General features: G+C 42.8%; 1 protein-coding gene across 1 annotated transcript in view; it reads left to right on the top strand.

Annotated features, from left to right (window-relative positions):
• The window catches only part of UBE3D (ubiquitin protein ligase E3D), a 307,383-nt gene that overhangs the window by 53,010 nt on the left and 232,761 nt on the right, over positions 1-21,612 (top strand). The window contains exon 3 of the mRNA XM_077487328.1: positions 4,414-4,504. Within this exon, the coding sequence (XP_077343454.1) occupies positions 4,414-4,504 (91 nt within the window). The remainder of the gene's footprint in view (positions 1-4,413; positions 4,505-21,612) is intronic.

Consider the following 21,612-nt stretch of genomic DNA (forward strand, 5'->3'; position numbering starts at 1 on the left):
GGCAAAGCTGTCATTTCAGTGTCGTACGCAAGGGCAACCCACCGAGAAGCTGCATATTTGCATACTGTTAGTGTGAAGGAGGTTAAGCTTTGACAAAAACCTGGAAGCTGATTGGTTCTATGCGGGGCTGCGGCAAATTTTGCAGTTTTAGTAAATCAACCCCCCCCCCCCCCCCATGTCAGCTTAAACAGGAAGTTAGGAGCTCATTGGATTACTGACTGCTTATTTTTGTACCTGAAGAGTTTATAAAAATAGAAAACATGGGAAATGTGCATGAATAGTGAAAATGTACTGTAGTATTTTTTTTTCCTTTTTTTTATTTTTTTTTATTTTATTTTTTTGCAAAGTCATACACTATAACACCTATCAAGCCCCCTGCCTGCACTATTGCTCCTTACTAGAGGTCTCCAAAGGAAAGAGCCAGTTTACTGTCCTTCAGGCCTTAGGGGAGCCAGACTGTGGCCAGTGGGAGTAGACAATGCTTCAGCATCAGTGCCCCGTTGGTTTTTATGGGAGGAATAGTGCCCCATTGATGGTGTCAGTTGATAGAATAGTGCCCCATCATTTGTGTCAGTTGGTGAAATAGTGCCCCAAGGGCTAGATAAAGGCAAGCAAAGGGCTGCATCTGGCGCCCGTCCCACAGTTTGGTTTGGAGACCACTGCTCTTTACCATTGATAAAGGATCTTTTCTACTCCCTATTGCATGTGCTAAATGCGAAATCCTCTGTTGAGCTCTATGGTTCTATCCCCTAGCCCTTACATTACTGCTCGATAAACAGGCAACTGACATTACTCTCATTCCTCATTTTTCTTGAGAGCAAAGATTGCAAGTGCAGGCAGTGTGATAGGTAAGTATTAAAGCTGAAGTTTAAGGGCTTTATTTTTTTGGGAATACCACATCGAGCACCTTTAGTTAACGTATATGATTGTGTGTGTGTGTGTAGGGCTGCCAATAGGGGTACGACCAGTCCCCCTGTACAGGGCCTGGGCCTCATCAGTTCAACAGCCCCTTCCTTTTCTAAACAAACTCCAAACTCGGTGAGTGATTGTTACTGAACACACACTGTGTTCATTTAGAACTGAAGCACAGTAAACTGCACAGTTTGTAAATGAACAGGAAGACTGTGCAGAACGCTTCCTGTTCATTCATTGTATGCAGCTGAGGCTGTAGACAGCGTATGAGGACTGTGTCCTCAATCACTTTTGCTGTCTCAAATGTGAGATGTCAGAGTTCTGCTTAGTTCTCTGATATCACCAAAGCCCCCAACAAGGCAGCCAAAAAATATGAAGACATTTTAAATTATAACAAATAAATAAATTGTATGAAATAATAGTAAAATGAAAAATATATAATTAAGGGCTCATTCGCATGGGTCCTCTGGGCTATGCAGCACGAATGAACGGTATGTTTGTGCGACTGGAGCCGACTGTTACTCTATGGGAATGCAGAGGCTGTATGAACACAGATGCAGGTCTTAATTATGACAGGTGTGGGCGAGTGGCCCCCAATGCACACTGTCTTTATTTGGGGCCATACACCTGTCAAAGTATGTCCTCTGGCTGTCTTTGTGTCACCGTAGCGTAGCATAGAGTGCCTGCACACAGCTCCAGCCACATAAAAAAAATAAAATGAAATAATTCATGTGAATCGGCCCTAAGACCCAAAGCCATGACAAGGGGTGGACAGGAGGGTCGGCTGCCCGGGGCGCAGTAGTTTATTGCAGGGATGGGAGTGCCCTGACCCTAATCCTAAGGGAAGGGATGAGGAGCAGTTTGGCTTCTTTGCCCTGGGCGACTTTGTCCCAGCACTGCTAAGATCTCATTCATACACACTAGATTTAGCAGGAATTTTGTAAGTTATGTTGTGTGTCTACTGATAATGATTTTATTTTTGCCAAAAATATTGTTCTGATTTTTTTCTTTTTTTGGTGGGGGTGGGGGGGGGTGGTTGTCACGTAGGCTATATTGGGCCCCATGATTTTAAACTGTGGCCCTGGGTATGTATCCCATTATCTGCAAGTAGCCGTTGTGGTTAAATACCTTCTGCTGGGCCTCCATCAGAGAAAAGTTGCACCACACACCTGCCCCTTCTGCCCTCTCCGCCATTTACAGCACTCTTAATATTATTTTCCTACAATGCATTGGGCGTATGGGAACAAGAGCTGGACCATAAAATATTGTAGGAACAAAAGCATAGGCTATTAGAATTGAGTCTTGTTACTTCTGTGGATTCTAGGATAAAGGAAATAAACTTTAAACTCTTGACTAGATGGTATTATGTTCCATCCAACAACTACTGACTTAATCCTTTCTCATCAGCAACATGTTGGAGGGGTTATAATATCTAGAGCTCTTTTGCTCATGTCTGGTGGCATTGCCCAATTATAAATGAACAGAACCTTTAGAAATATAAGGGTACACTTGTAAACACTTTCATTCATCATTTCCTTGCACCTACATACGCTGATGAACTTGAGTTGCCTAGCTCTGGCTACCCCTTTTCTTTCCTTATCTCCAACCTTCCAAATCCCCCCCCCCCATTTTCTTTTCTTTTCTTTTTTGGAGCATGCTCTCACTTCCCGTATCCCAGCGCAGCCAAACTTAGCATTACTGGGATAAGGTTAGGGAGAGTTTTGGTGGGCATGTGGTAAAAGTGTGTATAAAAGAGATCACAGGATTTGAGATTCCAGATAACCCTTGGTGTTGCTTCATTCACGATATAAATGTGGAAAAAAAACACAATACAAAGACACAATATTACCGTATTTATTAAATGCTGCTAAAGGCGTGATACCAAAATAATGGCAAGATAAAGAAAGATCCACGACAAGGGAATGTTTTAATAGGATTGAGTATACATATAAAATGGAATACTTGAGTAGTAGGGAGGAAGCGCAGTTAGGAAGATTTGAAAATATATGGGAAAGCTGGACTACAAGCTTTTGTTATACAAGGAAATACTCAGAAGTGTGAGTAGAGAAATGAGCAAGAGAAGGGCAGAGTCGGAGAGGTCATGGTGGAGCAGAGGAAAATCTGACATCTTCCAGTCCTCCCTACCCTCTCTGCGATAATATACCAGTGCTGCGGGGCAAAATAGAGCCAACGGATCTGTTAAATATGCTTATTAAGAGAAAGGAAGTAGACCCTTCATTCCTAGAAGCTATAGAACAGCTATGAATGGAAGAGGTGGGCAGAAAAGGCAAGCATAGTTAGCACTCTTTCTGATTAAGCATGTGGCAGGTTTTTCTGCTTGTATTAACCCCCATGGCACCTGGAAGATTATGGTAGCAAGGGTAGGCAGGAGAGAATTGGAGTATGAACATTTTTAACTAATTCTGTAGCTTTCAGCACAAGAGACGCATCACTTTTGAGTGTAAGTACTGTTCCCTGTACTGATTTTTTTAAATTAAAACTTCTTTTAGTAAACGTTGACCAAAATTTGGCCTACTCAGCAGGGGCAGATTTAGCAGGAACCTAGTGCTTCTGGCTATAGCTAGCAATCCCAATCATTGTGTTCTTTCCTCCCGTCGTTGAAGGGAAGCAAGTTACATAATCTATTGACGGTCTTGGGCTGTAAATTTTGAATACGAATACATAAAAAAAAAAAAAAATCATGAAGGGTTTCTGTAAGTGATGGCATATGCAAGTCAAGGGTCACAACTTTGGTCTACAGATGACACTTCCAAACTACCTACAGACTCGTTTATACAGGAGCAGGTACATTTTGACAGCTGTTCTAATTGTGTAATACAAAGGAATTCATGCCTGCCAGTATTAGCAGAGGGAGCTAAAGCAGCAGCAGTTTTAGCTGGCCATGAGAGAATCGTCCTTAAGGCTGGATTCACACCTATGCATTTTTAGTGCTTTTTGCATTTTTCAGGTTTGAACTACAGTCCATTTATCATGGTTTCCTATGGAACACATTCTGTAGTGCAAATCTGCAAAATGCAAAAAGCACTAAAACTGCATAGGTGTGAATCCAGCCTAAACTTTGTATCTCACTTATTTAATCCTTAAGTAGTTAAATTAAAATAAAGTAAATCAGTAGATTGGGGGGGGGGGGGAACTTACCTTCTTACCTTAGCTTCTGACGACTTCCTAAAGGTATCTGTGACATTACTGTGTTTCATTCTGCCTCCTCGGAGAGCTGAGTACCCATAATCCCATGAGAATGATTGCCAGCACTGTGCACAATCACATTCTTGTCGCTCCATTCTCCCTTGGCTCTGTCCTGCATTTTGGTCTTGGCTTGTACGGCTCTTGTTTATCTAGGTGTGAAGTTATTAATAATTGTTCTGTATGAACAGCTGTGTAGTATTGCTCTCATAAGCTACTTGTAATTTTAATCATCAATCTGTAACTTTTTTTGAAGTGTCAATAAATTGTTCAATCCCTATTATATTTGTTTTACAGAAAATACTTCAACGGTTAAGGAAATACTAAAATGTGAAGAACAATACACTTTTTACTGCCAGTCATGTGGAGCAATTGTTGTTCATCAACAGTAAGATTATTTATATATTCCAGTAAGGTTTCATTGACTTTGCCTGCTATACAGTATACTGTCTATTATGTAAACCTAAAATGTCTTTCTTATGCGTTATGATTTTTGTATATCTAGCTGATCATCCTATATCCTATCATTCAAGATAATTTCAGCCTTATGATCATTACTTTCATCAAAATGTTTCATATTTTAAATACCCTTTTTATCACCATAGGTAATTGGTGCCTAGATGCCCAGGCAAAAATTAGCATTTTCACAATGTATCAGTTAACTTAAAATGTTACTAAAGGCAAATGTTTTTTTTTAGATTTGGCTAGAGTGGTAAGGGACTAGAACTGCTGTCAGTTGTTTTTTTTTTTTTTTTTTCTTTCTTTATTGCTACCTGTGTCTGCAATAAGTAGATTTTTTTTTCTCTATATTTGGGGTGAATGCAAAATTTGACTGATTGCTGAGCATCATTGGGAACCGAGTTGACTCTGACTGAAGGTATTGAAACCCAAAATATATATTAATATACCATCGTTGGCAAGGGGCATCATACTGGGAAACGTTCATGTACTGATTTCATGCAAGCGAGGTTAAATTGATAAATGCCAAGCTCTCCTGACCTAAAGAAAACCCACAGTCCCCCACCATGGATACATGCCTGAATCATAAAGCTGGCACCTGCCACAGTGTAGACATCCTGTGGGCGAAATCTTCTCACCGCTGGCTGGCAACAAGATTATTTTTCAAGAAATAACTATCACGTTCTATTGTTCTGTGCATAAATTAGTACAGGAACAGTAGAAAAAAAAACTTTAAGACTCCATGCACACGGGCTTAAAAAACTTTGGTTCTACAGGAGTTTTGTGTTCTGTCTGTAGAAGCAGCTGAATGTTATCCTATGTGACCATACACATGAGGATGTTTACAGGCATATTTTGAGTTTAACATTTGGAGGCAGAAAGGAAAAACCTTCTGGTTCGCGTGGCACTGTGGTAGCGTATTATTTGCATTGGTGGGCTGCAGCACTGTTTATTAATTGCTCCCCTACACACCTTAACAATACACTTGTGTTGCAGCATACTACAACTGCAGAGCGTGCAGTAACATGCTAGCATGTGTTTTGCTGCACCGCATTACAGAATTGGTGCATGTACCTTTTTTGTACATTAAGCTGCCCATACAAATAAATGGGCAGCCTTAAAGAGGAACTAAAACTATTGATATAATTGTTTCCCAAAATAGTTACATTCAAGGCATGCTGTGAATGAAAACTCAAATTTACGTGTGCTCGAAACTGAACAGTCAAATGGTTGGTGTCGTAATTGATCACAACCACAGCACAATAGCAAATGCAGATCAAAGAGAGGCTAAGATGGCAGGCTTCTTGACTGTATAGGGTAGGAGGGTTTAGTTCCGCTTTAGTGCAATACATGATAACATGCAACATAATGCATATCAACACACTGCACATAGTGTACTCAGTTTTACGTACACCTCTAGCTATAAGATACGATAAACACATTGTGGTGATAAATATGTAAACTATGTTATCTGAAAATATATTTGGAATTTTGTTGCGCCATCCCTCAGACAGTAGGGTAAGACCACTATTGCAGCTCTACAGCTTCCTTCATCTTCTCCCTCTCCTTAGATTGGTCATTGTCTGTGGCTTAGTAAAATGACACTAGCACAGTTCTCCCTGTACTTTTCCGCCTTTTAAGACTAAACGAGTCCAGCTTCCAGTGCCCAAATATATTAGGATGGTAGCACTGTGCAATGCAATTTACTGTACATTAACTGTTTTTCAGTTCTGGCATTTCCCCTCTCAGCTAAATCTTTGAAGTGCAGGGAATTTTACAAAATAATATAAAAAATACAACTAATTTAATGAACATCATTTCAAAGTGCATTAAGGCTCTCCTTCCTAGCAGCAGCACATATTTTCTTTTTCTTTACTTCTTGGCTGCTCTACTAAGGTGACTCCTGGAAAGGAATCCTATTTGACCAGTCTTATCTTAACCCTGTCAAACAGGTTAGCCAGATTCCCAATTTTCACTTTCCAGCTCCCTGGTATAAATGCAGATTGGTCAAGAACACTTGCCCCAGCCTGCTGATTAAAAAAAAGAAAGAAAGAGGCAGCAGAACATTGATGCCCCAACACTATGCTTACCCTGCCCTCTCCTCATGTTTGCACATGTGCATGAAGCAGATCCTGACAGTTATTTTTGCATCCACTCTCTTTTGCAGTCTGAGTGCTACTGTGTATGGGAATAGATGAGGCTGATATTAAGACAGATTCAGGTACATGTTCCAATTTTATTTAAAAATACTTTTTAATAACTCCTAATGAATAAATAGTTGAATCAATTGGTATATTTGCTTGTAGTTCAGCGTAAAAAGTTTGCCATAACACCATTTGTGGCGATAATGAGGTCTGCCAAACCCAAAACTGTGTGCAGAGAGTAGTAAGCTTCCTTAGTTTCCCTGACAGTCACAAGTCAAGAACACAGTCAGATTTAAATCTTATGCTTGTGCTAAGCATTTATGGAAGGTGGCACATTTGATAAAACAAAGCAGAGTTGCCATAAAACCCAACTAAAACAGTCCAAGCTAAAAGCTAAGCAGAGATGTAAACCTACCTTAGCAGGGTTGTCAAAAGACTCCTACTAAAGCAGGGGTGCCCAACCAGTGGCCCAGGGGCCACATGTGGACCGCGGAGCCTTCTGATGTGGCCCGCGACATCCTGCTCTAGGATGGCGAGTTTGCAAGCCCAGATTGCAGGTTGCCCACCCGCCATGCCAGAGCTTCAGTGTTGTGAATGAAGCCAGCGGTAGAGCACGCAAGCAGCTGCGGAGCAGAGCCGCATAAGCTGACGCTTCCTGTATAGCACCGGTTCCTGTCATGGGTGGTGTGATTCCAAATGCACTCTGCCTGGGACAGCAAGTTTATTAGTAAAATCACATTATATATATATATGGACATATCTGTTCTGCAGTGTTACTGGGCTGCTTTCAAACGGTTTTGCAGGTGTAGTGCAGTGTACCTGCAGCTTACCTGTACTGAGCCGTAGACTTCTGGTTTTACCTGTGGGTTTGGTGCGCTTTTAGAAAGTGCATCACACCTGCAGGATATAATAGAATTCTATGGCAAAGTACAGCTAACCTGCAGGAAAGCCATAGGTGCATTGCGCTGCATCCATGGTGTGGGTAGACCACAGACCATCACTGTAAAGGTAGCCTTAGGCCCCTTTAACATGATCTGTCTGACCCAATCGGACCCTCCATTCACCTCTATGAAGAGGAAGATGTATAACAGACTTGTGTCAATTTACACCTGCCTATTTCAATCCGATCTGCTAAAAAAAAAGTTGATCCTTCCCCTTTCATTTGATCAGATGAGAGGGACCATAGAGTAGAGTGGGCTGTGTCTGTGTCCGCTTTGCTTACGCAGAGTGGACACAGACCTGTCATTGTGGCCCGCGACTGGTTACTAAGTCGCTTAAGTGGCCCCCGCTCTTTTTAATACAAACATTTTTATTGGGTGAAAGAAAAAAAAAAAGCAGAACATGAGATAGTTACATTGCTATATCAGAGTGCAATAAATAGAATACTTCACATCAGTTGCTAGGGTTCAGTATCTCAAGAGGAGAACGTAGTGCAGCCAAAATAAGCATACATTAAACTGTCTACAGTGTGAGATAACACGCATGTCTATCCGAATGATTGTCAGAGAGCTGATACAACAATGAACCAACAAACAAAGCTGACCATCATGGCCCCCGCTCTTTAAAAGGTTGGGCACCTCTGTACTAAAGCCTAGGTGTTCTGTTTTTTTGTTTTTTTTTGTTACTACCAGATCCAAACTCCATCTATATTTCATAATTCCTCTTGCTATGTAGTTACATTCATAAAAAGTGGTTACTGTATATGAAAATATGGAAATAATCCAATGTCAAGCAATAAGCCACCAAACATGACTATACTACAAGGTCCAGAAGACTGATGGGACACATTTTCCGTCCTAAAAAAAGACCTATATAATAACTACAGTATATCATGTTTGGTCTCAAACAAATAGTTTTTTCATTCTGTGCAATAATATGTTGGTTTTCGATCTAATGTGAAACCTTATCAGATGGAAAAATAGACGTAATTAAAATAGTTTGCACAATAATCGAGTGTCCCTTGGAGCATAAAAAAACACTCCTAAATCACACGCTACATCACATCCCTAAGACCATTTGATTTTTAGGAGGTTGGCTCTGCGATACCCTCTCTGTTGCATTTGTTGCTCTGGAGCGCGCGTTACTATATGAAACTGCTAAAAGTTATTTATTAGGGCCTGTGATGCACTATTAGACTGGATTTGCTCAGCATGCGAGACTGTATGTAACAAATGACCATTCAAACAGTTTTTAACCACTTCAATACAGGGCACTTTCGCCCCCTTCCTTCCCAGCCCAATTTTCAGCTTTCAGCGCTCTAGCGCTTTCAGTGACAATTGCGCGGTCATGCTACACTGTACCCAAATGAAATTTTTATCATTTTGTTCGCACAAATAGAGCTTTATTTTGGTGGTATTTATTCACGACTCCGTTTTTTATTTTTTGCGATATAAGCGCAAAAAAGCGGAAATTTGGAAAAAAAAACAATATTTTCTTTTTTCTACTTCAATAAAAATCCAATAAAATCAAATTTTGTCATAAATTTAAGCCAAAATGTATTCTGCTACATGTTTTTGGTAAAAAAAAATCCGTTAAGTGTATAATAATTGGTTTGTGTGATCACGGACATATGTACGCAAATGATCATGTACATATGTGTGCAGGTGATCACGTACATATGTGTGCAGATAATCATTGGGACATGTGATTTTAGTGGGACATATGTGGGGGACATGTTTTTATTATTTGGGGACATGTATGTTTTGGGGACATGGGTGGGGACATTGTGTTTATACTGTGTGATGTGTTTACTGTGTGGTGTGTTTACTGTGTACACTAGACTGGTGATCAGTGAGTAAAAAGCTGTAAAAAGCAGCTCATACTCACTGATCAGCAGCCGGCTGCAGCGATCTGCTCTCCTCTCCACAGCGATGACTTCTGTGTGAGGAGAGGAGGAGCCGATTGCCTAGCAACCGGCTGTTTGTTTACATCACATGACGGCCGTGATTGGACACGGTCGTCATGTGATCAGGAGGGCCAATCACAGAGCCCTCCTGCCGATCTGAGATGCGCCGTGTCCGGGTGACACGGGCGCATCGGGATCGCGCCGCTGCGCGGGCGCGCGCGCGATCCCGCTACTCCTGAATGACGTTCCTGAACGTCCTATCAGGAGTAGGCGGCTCCCACCCGGCCGTATATGTGCATTGGCCGGGTGGGAAGTGGTTAAATATTTTTCACTTTTAATCCCTTGTTTTACTATTGCATAGATCTGTTTTGTAATATTTTTCTGCTATTTTCTTTAGTTTCAATAAAATTATATTTAAAAAAATTAAGATTGATGTCTGAATGCTCTAATTAAAAAAATAAAGAACTTTTTCATCTTTGAAAATACTTCCATGTTGTAAATTCTGTTGTATTCTTGTTTGGGCGTGGCAACAATTAAAGCGGGAGTCCGTTTTTTTTTTTTTTTTTTTTTTTTTTTAAAAGCCAGCAGCTACAAATACTTTAGCTGCTGACTTTTAAAATAATGACACTTACCCGCCCAGCGCGCCCGCGATGTCGGCACCCGAAGCCGATTTCTCGATCGTCTCTCGGGTGCTGCCGCCACCATCTTGGGTATGGGAATCAGGAAGTGGAGCCTTTCGGCTTCATTTCCCGGTTCCCTACTGCGCATGCGCAAGTCGCGCTGCACAATAAGGATGGTCCCCGCTGTCTCTGGGATCTGTGTGTTTCCCAGCAGGCAGCGGGGGACTTTCGGAAAGGGGGCGTAGATTCTGCGGAAAGGGGCGTACCTTCTGCAGAATCTACGCCGGAAGTGGGTGCAGATACCTGTACTGTACAGGTACCTGCACCCCCGCCCCCCTGAAAGGTGCCAATTGTGGCGCCGGAGGGGGGGAGGATTCCAATGAGCGGAAGGTCCACTTTAGGGTGGACCTCCGCTTTAATACACTCAAAGCTCAGAATTGCCACAGAAAATGCTGTGAACTGTGAATGGTGGTGACTACCCTGTGTGTAAAGTGTTAACTTTGTGGTTAACCTGCCTCAGTGAGGAGCACTCTGTTCATGCTTAGATTGTTGTCCCATAGCATAGAGTGTGTAATATGTCATATTCTGGTTTTTAGAGGTGGGATCTGTGAATACAAAAGCTGCTTGAAACCACTCCTAAATTGTAGGTTCCCCCAGCATTTCACATTTCTTTGCACCACTTGTACTTGTACTTGTATTAAAAGGTTTCCTGTCCTCCTTTGCATTCCTTTCCTTTTTTTTGGTGAAATACCCAGTGATCCTGCCAGTCCCTTTGTGCTCTTATTTCCAACTGACCGCTCCAGCTCATGGAAGCACATCCATTCCAGTATGGTCAATTTTTTCCTTTTGCATTCCTCTTGGAAGCACAGCCTGTCTGTACTCCAATGGTCAGACTTGTGCTGGCCTCCACCCCCCCACCCCACCCCCCCGCACAGCCAATCACTATCAAGATCCTGCAGCCTCCTCCCCAAAACAGAGGTCCTGTGATTGCTTATAAAGAAAAAGTATGTGTGTGTGTGTGTGTGTATATATATATATATACACACACACAGTGCATTGAAAAAGTATTCACGCCCCCTTAAAATTTTCCACATTTTGTCATGTTACAACCAAAGCCGTTAATGTATTTTATTGGGATTTTATGTGATAGACCAACACAAAGTGGCACGTAATTGTGACATATGAAAGGAAAATGATAAATGGCTTTCAAAATGTTGTACAAATATATGAAAAGTGTGGCGTGCGTTTGTATTCAGCCCCCTTTACTCTGATACTGCTAATTAAAATCTAGGAGAACCAATTGCCTTCAGAAGTCATTTATTTAGTAAACAGAGTACACCTGTGTGTAATTTAATCTTGGTATGAATACAGCTGTTCTGTGAAGCCCTCAGAGGTTTGTTAGAGAACCTTCATGAACAAACCGTATCATAAAGGCCAAGGAACACTAGACAGGTCAGGGATAAAGTTGTGGAGAAGTTTAGAGTAGGTTATAAAAAATAAAAATAAAAATTGCAAGCTTTGAACATCTCACGGAGCACTGTTCAATCTATCATCCAAAAATGGAGAGAGTATGGCACAACTGCAAACCTACCAAGACATGCCTGTCCACCTAAAGTGACAGGCCAAGCAAGGAGAGCATTAATCAGGGAAGCAGCCAAGAGGCCCATGATAACTCTGGAGGAGCAACAGAGACCAACAGCTCAGGTAGAAGAATATGTCCAGTCCACAGAACAGCTATTAGTCGTGCACTCCACAAATGTGACCTTTATGGAAGAGTGGCAAGAAGAAAGCCACGGTTGAAAGAAAACCATAAGAAGTCCGATATACAGTTTGTGAGAAGCCATGCGGGGGGACATGGCAAACGTAGAAGAATGTGTGCTCTGGTCAGATGAGACCAAAATGTAACTTTTTGGCCTAAAAACTAAATGCTATGTGTGGCAGAAAACAAACACTGTACATCGTCCTGAACACACCATACCCACCATGAAACGTGGTGGTGACAGCATCATGTTGTGGGGATACTTTTCTTCAGCAGTGATAGGGAAACTGGTCCGAGTTGATGGGAAGATGGATGGAGCCAAATACAAGGCAATCTTGGAAGAAAACCTGTTAGTCACTAACAAAGATTTGGACAGATTTCTGAACAATATTTGAGAAAAATAGGCCTTTTGTGTATGTAAAAAAAAAAAAGTCATAGATCTTTGAGTTCAGTTTGTGATAAATAGGGGCAAACACAAAAGTTTTTTGCATTATATAATTTTGCTCAGTGTGTGTGTGTATATATGTTTGTGTGTGTATACCAGTACCAGTGTCACCAATACCATCCCTCCACCACCATCACCCCTCTGCCTCTGGTCCCATCCATTCTAATGCCCCCAACCATCCCTATGCCTCTGATCCCACCATCCCTGTCTCTGATCCCATCCATCTCTCTGCCACTGATCCCACCCATCCCTCTGCCACTGTTTCCACCATCCCTCTGACCCTGGAGAAAAATTGATTTTTTTCTGATTGCTTGAATTTTTGGTAAAACGTTTTTAACCATGCACAGTAATCGCAATGCATCATCGAATCGTGGACAGGATAATCTTAATTGAATCATGAGACCAGTGAAGATGTGCACCCCTAATGTTCAGTGCCAAATGGCCCTGACAGCTACTATGAGCCTTTTTCAGTAGCCAATATAGCCAATTCAGTAGCCAATATTGTTCTCTATTATTTCTAGTTTGTTTTGCATGTTCAAGTGGCATACAGATGATATGGTTTTAATGAAACCAAAAACATCTAGGGTATTTAAAAATAGTATTTTCTGAATGTAATTTTGAAGGTTTGTTGATTTTGTTTTCTTAGATAAGCATAAGAAAACAGACAAAAAAAAAATGGTTGTAAACGCCATTCATGAAAGTTGACCTAGGCACATATACCTGTAGTGTTTACTTAAATCTCTCCAAAGCGCTTTCTGATGCTTTGTTCCTCTGTTATCAGCATAGTCACTTCTGACAAGTTCTCTGACACATGAGCTAACATGAGCTGAAAATTTGTGTCAGGGATGGAGCTTAGATTGGCAAAGGGCTTGTCTTTTCAGACTACAGCGCTGCATGTTCCTTTGTTCCTCTACCTAATGTGGAGTGGGGATGTATCCCTTTCCTCCAATCCGCTTATACACAGTGTTAGCCCAGACTCCACACCCACTGCAGAATGAGGAAACAAAATTTCCAACACCAGCTGCACTTTCTAAAGAGTATAAAAAGGGAAAGACAGCAGATATACAAGTAAAACCTTCTTTGCTGCACCTGCCCCCAAAGCCCCCCTTTTTCTTACCTGAGCCCACCCAATCCAGTGATGTGCACAAGCCCAGTTGCTCCAGCAGTTGTCTGTCCTGATTGAACAGATTTATAGAAGCAGATGCCATTGGCTACCTCTGCTGTGTTACAAATCTAGTGCCGTGGGGTTGAAGCCAAGTCCCGTTGTCTGGCAGCAGCAGCTGGACTGGGAGGCAAGCCTGCACAGGTGCCCCCATGGAAAGTGGCTTTCAGTGGGGGGCACCCAATGAAGGGGGGGAGTTGAGAACAGACGGGCACCCCAGAAAAGGAGGATCGGGTATAGTATAGCAAAGATGACAAGAAGTCTTATGGTTGCAATAAGCAAAAAGATAACGTGATTGTCTTCATATAGTGCCACAATACTAAGACATAGAACAAAGTTCCCCCTTGTGTTGTACTTTTTAGGAACTTGACTCTTCTCACAATAGTAAAAGTAAAAAAGTAATTTTATTCATAACAAATTGATTTAAAAAACAATTGCATGGAATGTACATAACTAGAGGCAACTAAGAACACACCAACTGTAACATGATTGACAGTGCAAAGATATTCTTCACTCGACACGTTTCAGAGCCTATTTTACTTACATCGGGGGAGATGAGATATCAAATCTAATCACTTCAATAGTGTATATGTGCCCATTCCATGTAAGATATGTGAAACATAACTTTCCCAACTGCATCTCCTCCTAGCAATACTAACAAGTCGAAAACAGCAAAAAAAAAAAAAAACGGGGTAAGGGGACATATTTACATATAAAACTCACCTGCTGCCTTCGACTCTGGTCCCCTGACCTCCAGATACCCACTTGAATGTACAGTGAAGACAGGTTTTTCACTCTTCAACCAATTTGATTAAGATCCATTGGATAAGGGGAAACCCGCAGCAAATTCACATGTGTGAACCCAGCCTTGGGGTTCTCACATACTTTCAAGTAGTTCTTCATCACAACCTATGCTAGCTAATTTTTCGTGGATTTTAGAGTTATTTAATTCTTTAAAATGTTAATGAAAGTTTTTTTAAAGGGTATTTTCAGTGCATTGGTATTTTGAGTTATTATTGCAGTGCTTACTTTAAAGTAATTTAAAGTTTACGGAATGGCTCCAGGTTGCCATATTGCATTGGATTTTTTAGAAAACGACAGCGGCTGCAGATTGAAAAGGAAATGTTGACCCCACGCACGCTGTCGGCATGAAACTCCATTTGCAATCTACCCGTTGGTATTTTGGGAGTTTTCACAGCCTCCCCCCCCCCCCTTAGCGGATGCAAGGGAACAGTTTACCGTTCAGCCTTCTTGGCTGAGAGCCCGGTTGGCTCATACAGTTGCATTCTGCATTACAACCCTGTGTAGACTTCAGCCCTCTGGTCATAGTATATTGTTGAGCTTTCGTTCTACCCCATAAGTAATTAGGTATAGCTCTCCGTTGCATATGGACTTTGCGCAGATTATCACTGCTGACACTGGTAAAGTCAGTCTACAGCATCACCTTTGCTTTTTTATGCACATTATGTGGAGAAGTCAAAATATGTATATGTGGATGTCATTGTTAAAGTATAATTATGGCAGCTAATTTAAAGGTATTATCATGGAATGTTAGAGGTCTGGGGGCACCAGTAAAGCGGCTGGCAGTCCTCCGACATCTTAAAACAATGGGTGCAGGCATTGTATGCCTGCAGGAGACACATTTTTCCCCGGACCACCCCCCTAGTTTGTGCCCAAGGAAATATGAAATGCAATTTCACTCCACTTTTTCCGCTTACTCCAGGGGAGTAAGCATTCTAGTAGATAGAAATGTACAATTCCAGAAAGGTGATAGATGCAGGAGGGAGGTATATATTTTTGCTATGTCGGATCTATGGCATGACTTGTATATTAGCGGGTATATATATATATATACCACCACCATATACATCTGAGGTCCTTCGGTGTCTGGCGGGGTTTATGGCTCAATATCCAGAGGCTCCACTGCTTGCAATGGGAGACTACAACAATTACCTGAATTACTTTCTAGATAAATTGCCAGTCCCAGTAACTGCCAAAACAATTGGGGCGGGACACACCTTCTTCGTCAGGGTACTGGAGGAGCTCGGACTGCTGGATATATGGCGAGCGAGACAACCAGGCACAAAAAAATACTCCTGCTATTCAGCATCTCACGGTGGACTGTCTAGGATTGACCTGGGGTTAGGCAACAGCGCCATGTTGCACCGGATTGTGGACTCTGGATATGCTGACAGACATATTTCTGACCACTCCTCGTTCTGGGTGTCTATCTCTGTGCCTGCCATGATTAAAAAACCTATGTGGAGACTTAATGCCTTCTGGCTTGCTCTGTTTCCAGAGCCAGACCCAATTCGCAAAGCACTCGACCTCTTTTTACAAGAGAATGACGATACTGCTACTCTTGGTATAGTGTGGGACACGACTAAGGCCTTTGAGGGGGCAAGGTATTAAATCAAATAAAAACTGACACCAAGGCGTGGGAGACCATGGTGCGAGGAATGGTAACGGAGACAGAGGACAGGTATATTGCTGACCCAACAGAAGCTTCCAAACGAGCCTGGTTGAGCGCACAGGCGATGTCTGGCCAATTGGCGTTGCAGCTGGCCGAGAACAAACATTTTTTTTCTACAGCAGTCACATTTTGAGGAGGGGGAGGCAACTGGGCACATGCTAGCGGTAATGGCGCATGCGCAGCGGTCTTCCTCCACCATCTCTGTCATCTGTGACGTCCGGGGCAACCTGAAAACCCAGACACCGGACATAGTGCAGGTCTTTAGGGACTTTTATGGGGACCTGTATACCTCTAAAGTAGGGCCCACTGACATCGAAATACACGACTTCCTGGAGAGTTGTGAACTCCGTAGTTTGCTGCGGGATGACATGAACATGCTTGGTGCACCTTTTGAAGGAGGAGGAATTAGCAGTGGCCATTTCCCAACCCAAAATAATCGCCGGGTATGGACGGCCTTCCCTCAGAGGTTTATAGACGGTACTCAGGCACACTTCTACCATTTATTGTTGCAATGAGGCATATGAGGGAGGGTCTTTACTGTGCTCCATGAAAGAGGCAATTATTATTGTGTTGTTGAAACCGGGTAAGGATGCACACCAACCGGACTCATACAGGCCCATATCGCTATTGACGGCAGACGTTAAAATACTGGCCTGGGTGTTAGCTAACAGACTGGCAAGAGTAATTCATAAAATAATACACAAGGACCAATGTGGGTTTATACCCACAAGATCCACAGCGCAAAATATTAGGAGGCTTTTTCTCAATATGCAAATTCCAGTGAACAAAACTGGCAATAGGGCAGTTTTCTCACTGGATGCAGCTAAGGCCTTCGACAGCGTTGAATGGCCTTTTCTGTGGAAGGTACTGAAGTAGGTGGGACTAGGAGATAATTTTATTAGATGGGTGAGGCTATTGTATACCGAACCCTGGGCTAGGATCAGAATAAATAGAGACCTCTCAGAGCCCTTTCCATTATTTCAGGGCATGAGGCAGGGGTGCCCTTTGTCACACCTGCTGTTTGCCCTAGCCCTGGAACCCTTGGCGGCTAGAATTTGGAGGGACACCAACATTGTAGGCTTTCAAAGGGGGCTGGATGCCGACAAAGTGTCAATGTATGCAGATGACACCCTGTTGTATCTGGGATACACCCAGGGTACACTACGGACAGTCATGACTCTGGGGCTTTTGGGAAGCTTTCTGGCTTCTCCATTAACTGGGTAAAGTCTGTACTGCTCCCACTGGATCCCCTGGACGCTCCATTATCAGCATGTGCGGGAATTGTACAAATAGTATCCTCCTTCCACTACCTGGGCGTCCAAGTGACATCTGACATGGCTCAATATATACAGCTAAACCTGGTTCCTCTCCTAGATAACTTTAGGGAAAAATGCAAAGTGTGGTGCAAACTACCCCTATCGGTGGTAGGGAGAGCCAACGTTATTAAAATGGTTTGGGCACCGCAACTGCTATATATATTCAACAACTCCCCAGTATGGATACCATGTAAATGGTTCCACAAAATAGAAACTCAATTTAGAGAACTCATCTGGTGCAAGAAGAACGCCAGAATAAGTTTATCAACGCTGCAACACACCAAAGAAGAGGGTGGGCTGGCTGTCCCGCATCCAAGGGCATATTACCTGGTGTCTCAGTTGCAACAACTGGGGGGCTGGGGCTTGCTGGAGTCAGAGGACCCTATCCGCAAGCTCTTGGACCTACCAGGTGAGAGTGTATCTGCTCTCACCAGTCTAGAAGCAGGCTATGTGCACCTGGATTCCGGGGCAACCACAGTGAAATTACTAAACACATTGTGGGCGTACGTCAAAAAGCTGCTGGGGATTCAGGGTTTTCTAGCCCATACCCTCATTTGGTAAAACAGACAATACAAGGAATTATTGAAACTCAAAGGTTTTAGGAAATGGGAAGAGGCAGGTATAAAATGTTACCCAGCTTTTCAATGGTCCCACTCTTAAGTCATTCCTAGAACTCCAGGGGGAATTTGGCCTTGTACGTACTAACTTCTATAAGTATTTGCAGCTACGACGCACTATGCAGATTCAGGCCAGAACCACCAAAATACAGCAGTTGGACCACCCGCTCATACGAACCATCCTTGTGGGTGGGGACAAAAAAGTCATGATATCCCACTGTTACGGTCTTCTGCTACACAAACTGCAGGCCTCTTCTAAACTACCCTGCAGAAAGGGGTGGGAGAATGACATAGGACCCATTGATGGGGAGACGTGGGCAAAATGCCTCTCTGCTGCACCCCTAGTGTCGGTATCGGCGTCACAGAGATTATCCCACTTGTACTTATTACATAGATCATATAGAACCCCCCCCCCCTACAACTTTTCAAATGGGGGCTCAGGGATTCACCCCTGTGCCCAAAGTGTGAACGTGACAATGGAGATCTCCTTCACATGCTGTGGAAGTGCCCTAAACTCTTCAGGTACTGGAAGAAGATCATTGACACAGTATCCGAGGTTTTTACCACTTCATTACCACAGGACCCGATTTGTATGTTTACTGGGGGCATTGGAGGAGGAGACGCTGAGCCCCCCCCCCCCCCCCCCCCCCACCCATACGACGATGCTGCGCCTATTATATGTGGCGCGTAAAATGATAGCACAACTATGGATAACCCCAAGGATACCTTCTCAGAAAAAATGGATGGAGAGTGTTAAATTATTAATAAGAGAAAAATTAACATACCAACACAGAAATGCCCCTTTCAAGCTATGTGGCGACCATGGCTGGAATCCTGGATTGGCCCCACATCAATTAATCAGTGACAGACTGTTGATGGGGTGATGAATGGTGACTGACTAGGTAGAAAAAGATAACATATATGAGGGATTATGCAAGCCATACAAACGCAGGAGACCTAGGGGTAGAGGTACTATAAACAGTTCTTCAAGTTCTTCAAGTTATGAGATAGTGTGGGACTGGACTGGCTCGGGGTTCATCACGTGTTGTTTATTCTTATTTTATTTTTCTCTATATATGCCGTATCTAGATAATGTTTTTTCTTTATTCATCATACTATGATACCAACAGTGTTAATCTGTGAAAGTTTTGCACATAACCTTATAATGCACTACCTTAGCTGTGTGTTCGCCATTGATTGGCTTATTCTGATCTCACTGACCTATGACAGAATATTGTCTACTGTGATTGTAATCTGTGCAAACAAATACAAAATAAAGAACCGTTTCTGACAAAAAAGAAAAGGAAATGTTATTTTTAATAACATGAAATTACAATATGGTTCGTCTAGCAATTGTGTGTGTGTGTGTGTGTGTGTGTGTGTGTGTGTGTACACAGGGGTTGACAAATTTGCTTGGAATCTAGGAGCCAACTAAAAAAAAAGTTAGGAGCCAGGTTGGTGACGGTGATGTGGACCTGCCCCTGGCCTGACATGGAGATGAGCGAGGGGAAGATAGCCCCCAGCCCCCACATATGAGATCACCTCCCATTGGACACACCGCTCGAGTGCTAAATGGCTGCTGTGATTGGCCATTTAGCATGATCTGTGATTGGCTGTATCCAAGGGACACAGCCAACACAGAACTTCCCCGATGCGTGCCCATGGCGGCGTGCAGAGGGGAAGTAAACGGGAGGATGTCCAGGGACGCCCTCCTGGCAATTGGTGTCCGTGCTGTAGACATCTTTCGTCTATAGCGCGGGCACGAAGTGGTTAACAAAAGAATGTGACTTCTTTTATTTCCGCCATATTCCTGCTTATTTACTGCCATATCCCCGCTAAGGGTTCGATCAGGTCCGCCTGAAAAACTGACAGGTGAACCTGATCAGACAGCCCTTGTGAAAGGGGCCAAGCAGGTAGGATTACAAATAATATTTTCTCCTTAATTAAAATAATTTTTTTTTACTTTTAAAAAATAAAAGCTGTTATGAAAAAAAATAATTATATATATATATATATGAAGCTATTTACCAGCCACCGCACTCATCGTTGGGCAAAAGGCGCCAGATGACGCCTGCAATCACTTCCTTCTCTTCACTTTGGGAAGGAAATGGGCGGGCAGTGAAAAACAGGCAGAGCTTTGAAGCTCCATTAGGATTAGCATTATTGGGTGGGTTGTAATTTCAACATCCACCACAAGATGGCGCCAGACTACAGAAAGACTTTAGAAAGCCGCGGCCTTAATTACTGGCCGGTGCGGCCCGATGCAAGCGCACGGCGGAGTTCAGGGTCCACACGGAGACCGGATAACCCAGCTGTGTTGCCCCAGGCGCCAGGATGCAAATTTTAGTCGCAAATGCGACCTGGCGCCCGGGGTTTGTCGAGCCCTGGTGTGTGTGTGTGTGTGTGTGTGTGTAAAAAATAAAATAAAAAAATATTTTGTGTGTCTGTGTATGTATGTATGTATATGTGTGTGTGTGTATATATATATATATATATAATATTTTTTATTTGCTGTTTTGTTTTCATACAAGTCTGTTTGTATATGTACTGCATAAGAGTGCATGTGTGCCTTTTTAATGACTCAGGAGTGCAGTTATTGTATAAGAAGTGTGGATGGTGTAGTATGATTTCTGTCAATGCTGAGTGAAAGCAAAAATAGTCCTTTCCAGGAGACTGTACAGCATCTGGTATAATCCAAAGGAGAACACCCTGCACTTGCCTCTGTCATTGTCAGTTCTGATGCTTGGACAGATAATTTAAATGTAATCCAGTTTGTAAAACTTCTACAGATATGTTGATTTATGGCCATAGTGGGAGTAATTGAATCATCACTTCATTGCCATTACAGAGGGAGCCTGCCTTGCTTTGTAACACTCGGGTTTGTTTTGATTAAAGAGGATTCAGCCAGGGAATGTAGAGTACTGACAGATGTTTTGCTTGGGTAATATATGGATAGAAATAAATAAGGATATTGTGCTGTTAATATAAGAATAATTGTCAGGCAGAGACTTGTACAGCTGCAAAAGGAAAACTAGCTGTGCTAAAAAATAAATCTAGTGCATTTTGACCTGTTTTCTTGTTACATGTGTGCATGTGTATACGTTACAAAAAAAAGGTCCAAATAAACAAGACTTGATTTGATACGTATTGGTTCTAAGGCTGTGCACGTTTCTTGCAGCACAACTTTTAATCCCATACTTATGCAAAGCAGTGTTGCCAGCCGTCACTAGTTTTACTGGCACCCATAAAAAAGGGTCACGTTACCCGTCACTGGCAAGAGCAAAGGTTGTCGGTAAAAAATATGGCTGTGGCGCTCGGATCGCAACTGCGCATGCAGCGTTCCAGTCTGGAGCCAACTGAGACTATCCAAATGCCTGCTACAGTGTGTTTGGGTGGTACCGGCGGGAGGTCAGGTGTGGCGGTGTCTGAGCATGTCGTGTGATGTCATGGTGCTTGGAAACTGAGCGAAGTGGCCAGAGCCTTGTGTACGGATCTGTGGGACAGGAGCAAGACAAGCCGGGAGCGGGACTGTCAATGCTGTTTGTACTGGAGTGGACTTAAGGGACCACCTGCCGTGGATAGAGACCGTCACTGTGACTCAGGAGGGGACATGTCGGTGAGGTGTCATTATCATCCCTGCTACTGCACACTGCTGT

The sequence above is a fragment of the Lithobates pipiens genome, unplaced genomic scaffold, assembly GCF_037356315.1.
Source record: "Lithobates pipiens isolate NorthernLeopardFrog02 unplaced genomic scaffold, aLitPip1_a1.2 Scaffold_18, whole genome shotgun sequence".
Taxonomy (NCBI): Eukaryota; Metazoa; Chordata; class Amphibia; order Anura; family Ranidae; genus Lithobates; species Lithobates pipiens.